We start from the raw sequence: 4,959 nt of genomic DNA on the forward strand, positions 1-4,959 counted from the left end.
TTTTTGGTACATTGATCTTTTGGCAAACTAATTCAGGGAAAAATGGCGTTTGGAGACTTGATTTGATTCTGGAAAGGCCTTCTCTCCTCTTCTTGTTTGTCTGGGATTCACCGCCTCCTTGGAGCCATCCTGGGCCACTGCAGGGGGAGGTGAGCTCTCTCCCTGTAGGCCTCGCTGTCCCTGGCTGCAGCGCCCCCGCTGGCCGGTCTGCCACCCTCAGATAAACAGAACTCTGCTACTGGCTACCTCTCCAAAGTGACACCCCCAACTGGCGCATCCACCCTTACAACTTTCACCCTGGAACGCACATCTGAAACCGCCACGTACTTTCTCCATCCACGCGACAGGTCTCTCTCCAAAGGCAACAAATGGGCCTCCTGCACCTCCTGGAGGCTGCACCCCTGCCCCGCCCCTGTGCTTCCCTAGGTAGATTTGGGGGCGTGTCCCTCGGCCTCTATGTTGTCAGACCGTGCTAAACACCTCCTCCCCATCTGCTGAAATGCCATTCAGTTCTCTTTGCATACTACAGAACCAGAAATATAATTTTATTTTAAAAGATAATTTCCCTATAGAGTCTGTTGTCTGCTTAAGGGTATTTGTCATGTTTCTCCAACCGCTGGGATGACTCTCGAGAGCAGGGACTACAGCCTTAGATCTGCAGCCCTTCTTCCCACGTGCGCAACGCCGGCGCCTCCGTGGCGCAGGCGCTCATGGAGTTTCACCGCGATGGATTCCCTGCTGGCGTTGCTGGGGACCGATGCACCAACCATCAAGAACATCTGCAGCGGGTGTGGTTTGATCCCGCGGGTCTACGTTCCAATGTGGTTTTATTGTACACCTTTCGCGGATCTATCACATTTGCTAGTCACACATCATCGGCGCCGAAAGGTGCGACCAAAGCAGGAGTAGTTAGAGGATCCATGAGCAGATGTTACGTTTCTCTCATCACTGGCTAAATGCTCCAGGTAGCGCATTTAGAACTTGACAATAAAAATACAGATTGGAGTTGCTAAATTCCCCTTGCAGGTCCTGCCTCCGGTGTCCCCATCTGCTCCATGTACACACACACACACACACACACACACACACACACACACACACACACCCCGGGTACATGCGCTCACCGCCCCATCCCCAGTGCACACGCCCCCTGAACGCACACCGACGTGAGACGTGCACGCCACAGTCGCCGGTCCCGGAACTGACCTGTCTGGAGATGATGAGTTTCCCCAGTGGCATGGGAGCTCCGTTTTCTGTCGCTATTCTCTTTAAGGTGGCGATTGCCTTTTCCTGGTTCCCAGACAGCACATCGTACCTCGCACTCTCTGGCAGCCACTGAGGAGGACAGGAAACCCATAGAAGGCTGGTTAGGGTGGAACAGAACACTCGCTCCCAGCCACACACTCTTATCTATGTGTGGACTCAGAGACCCGGCTTCAAATCCCGGCTCTGCCATTTATTATATTGATTGTGTGACCCTGTGCAATGACTAGACTTCTCTGAGCCTAGCACAGAGCCTGCCACATAGTAAAGCTCAATAGTTATTAACACCTATTGTCATTAGCAGGAATTATTGTAGTATTTACCATGCATGAGAACTCCCCATCTACAGCCATACAGGTGCCCCACTGGCTATAACGTGTTTCATGCGTGCGCACATGAAATGATGAGTTGTGGCATGATCTCACTAGGGGCCTAGTTTATGCAGAGCTGAGATGGGGAGATCATTTAAACTTCTGGACCCAGCCATGCCTGAAGCCAGTTTAATCCTCTGTGATGCATTTATCCCTCTCTTTTACTCAAGCCAGCTTGAATTGGGTTTCTGTCACTTGCAACTTAAGAGTCCCAACTAATCCAATCCAGTCACTTTAAGTGTAGACCTTGCACCGATGGGGCCAATGGATCCCTTCGCCCCCAGCTATCTCCCTAGAAAACATCCCAGAAGTGTCTGTCTGGAGGAAATCTAACACCGCACCCTGGGGCTTCCCCAGGCCTTGCTCCCTTGTCTTGTTTCCTTATTTAGAAAAAATAGATCAAAAAGTGGCTTTGTGTCCTTCTCCATCCCCTCCCCGCCAAAATACAGAGTTCAGATCTCTTAAAGGATACCTACGAAACACAGCACAGCGAAGAGGAGGAGCGGGACAGCTGAGAGGATGAGCAGCCAACGCCAGCCCAGGCTGGGCATCACGAACACCGCCAGGAGGACCTCGAACACTGTCCCGATGGCCCAGAAGACCTGGTGCAGGAGAATCGGGGTCAGTGGTGGGGGTAATATGGTCCAAACGGTGAGCAACCCCGCATCATTGTGGACAAGGTTATAGATGTAAGAGGTCACTGGAGTCAGCAAGGTCAGAATGGCCACCCCTTCCCTGTGGTCCATAGGGTTATGCCAGGGCCGCCATGTTGTCCATCTCCCGAGGGCACCGTCTACACTGTGTATATTTGCGTGGTGCCCACGTGAGCTGTGCAATGCAGCAGCTCAGCTTAAGGACAGCAATACAATCAATATCATGTGATGTCAATATCATAGTGGACACATTGGGTTTTTTTTGGTTTTTTTTTTAAGAGGCAGGGTCTCACTCTGTCACCCTGGCTTGAGTGCAGTGGTGTGATTGTAGCTCACTGAAGCCTCGAACTCCTGGGCTCAAGCTATCCTCCCACCTCCACCTCCCAAGTAGCTAAGACTACAGGCATGAGCCACTATACCTGGCTAATTGTTTTTTACTTTTTTTAGAGATGGAGTCTCACTATTTTACCCAGGCTGGTCTTGAACTTCTGGCCTCAAGTGATCCTCCTTCCTCCAGCCTCCCAAGTTGCCAGGAGTACAGGTGTGAGCCACCAAGCCCAGTAAGGTGGTTTTTATTTTCCATTTTTTTATTGCGGTAAAATATATATAACAAAACTTACCATCTTAACCATTTTTAAGTATACAGTTCAGTACTGTTAAATACATTCACGATGTCGTGCACATATTACAACTATCCATCTATAGAACTGTTTTCATCTTGCAAACATGAAGCTCTGTCTCCATTAAACAATAACTCCCATTCCCCCCTCCCCCCACCCTTGGCAACCACTGTTCAATTTTCTGTCTCTATGAATCTGACTACTCTAGGGACCTCATATAAGAGAAATCGTACAGTATTTGTATTTTTGTGACTGGTTTATTCCACTTATAATGTCTTCAAGGTTCATCCAGGGTCACCCATGTTGCAGCATGTGGCAGCATTTCCTTCCTTTTTAGAGACAGGGTCTCGCTCTGTGGCCCAGGCTGCAGTGCAGGGGCATGTTCTTAGCTCACTGCAGCCTTGAATGCTTGGCTCAAGCGATCCTTCTGTCTCAGCCTCCCAAGTAGTTGGGACTACAGGTGCGCCCCCACACCTGGCTAATTATTTTTAAAATTTTTTTTGTAGGGATGGGTCTCGCTATGTTGCCCAGGCTGGTCCCAAACTCCTGACCTCTGGTGATCCTCCCACCTCGGACTCCTTGCTGCAGTGAACGTGGCTGTGCAAATGGACACGTTGGCTTTGGTCTACTGACATCCATCTCCCTTGCCCACTGGTGCCCCAGCGTCCTCTATCAGAATTGCCCCTTCCCAGCGAGACTGAATGTCTTTTGTTTGCCTCTCCAAGTCCGTCTCTGTCCTTTCTCACCTTTCTATGGATTCCATCAACAGGCTCCCTACCTGGTAGGAAGCCCTGCCAGAGATGGGAGGGAAGAAGGAGAGAGAGCTCGGGACACCAATCCCCAGGCTTGCTCAGCTGAGGGTCATAGTTCCCGTCGACAGCCTTCATACAACTCCCTGGGATGCCAATTACTCCCTGCCTTTGTGCCTTCGGGCCTGGGCTGCTAACACCCTACAGGGACTTTATAAATGGTCCCTTTCTTAAACCACCTCAAAGCATCCTAATTTGAGGATACCTGTTGGGCCCTGACCCTGCAACTATTCTAGAATCTGGTCCTTCAGCCTCCACATCAGTTTTGGAGCCCCCCAGAGCCATCCTCAGTTCTCCTTTGCTTAAATGACCCATGGTCCATTTATGTTGCTGATAATTGGGGGTGACAGTCAAAACGTCTAACAACAGGCACAGCAAGGGCACTGGCCACTCAGAAGGGACACCAGTCATACACCCCCACCACACACACCATCCACAGTGTGTAGGGAATTGACTCTTTAGTTGCCAAATCCTGGGAAGCTCTAGGGGGTCTCATGAGAGTACAGGGTGTTAGACAATGAGGGGCACTCGGAGTTCAAGAGGAGCTGGCCCGGATGCATTTCAATATTTAAACAACTGATTCATCCACACCAGTGTGGACCAGCAGAACATCCCACTAACAGGTCAGGAGTGGATGCTGTCAGGATGGCTAAGTTGGGCTGTGGGTTCAATGTGATCAATATTGTTGGTGTGGTTACAGTGATTGGGGAGGTCAGAGTGGCTTCATGGTCATCACTGTGGACATTAAGGTCTAGCAGGGGCAAATTAGCCATTCTGCCACCATACGTGGGGAAGGGTCATCAGGCCATTGTATTTGTCCTGAGATCTTTCGGATCATGCTTGGAAAATGGGTCACAAGACCCTGGCAGAGGGAGGACTTGAGGGGGACTGGCTGGACTCTAAGAATTTTAAGATGGCTACCGAAGTGGCCAAGCATGGAGATATCACACAAGACACGGGCCGGTCTGGGTGAAGAACAGGTGTGGAGGGTGGCACGGGCAGGAGTTTGGTCTACTCAAGCTGCACCGTTCAACACCAAAGCTCAGATACAAGCTCTTTCCAGTTCCAGAAGGACCTGCCACGTGCTTGCCACCATTTCTTTTAAGGGATGATAGATTGGATTTTCTTGCCAACTGAAGAATTTATCCATATTGCAAAATAGCCATGTCAGAATTGACCCAACTGATCCATTTAAGTCTTTGCATAGCAAGTATGTTATATTTTTCTTTTTTTTTTTTTTTTT

The 4,959-nt window shown here is 49.9% G+C and overlaps 1 protein-coding gene across 1 annotated transcript in view; it reads right to left on the reverse strand.

Annotated features, from left to right (window-relative positions):
- SVOP (SV2 related protein homolog (rat)) overlaps positions 1-4,959 on the reverse strand; it is a 63,327-nt gene that overhangs the window by 14,376 nt on the left and 43,992 nt on the right. Inside the window, exons 9-10 of the mRNA XM_012650222.1 lie at positions 2,111-2,236; positions 1,207-1,335 (exon numbers count right to left, since the gene is read on the reverse strand). Of these exons, the coding sequence (XP_012505676.1) occupies positions 1,207-1,335; positions 2,111-2,236 (255 nt within the window). The remainder of the gene's footprint in view (positions 1-1,206; positions 1,336-2,110; positions 2,237-4,959) is intronic.

The sequence above is a fragment of the Propithecus coquereli genome, unplaced genomic scaffold, assembly GCF_000956105.1.
Source record: "Propithecus coquereli isolate 6110/MARCELLA unplaced genomic scaffold, Pcoq_1.0 Scaffold314, whole genome shotgun sequence".
Lineage (NCBI taxonomy): Eukaryota > Metazoa > Chordata > Mammalia > Primates > Indriidae > Propithecus > Propithecus coquereli.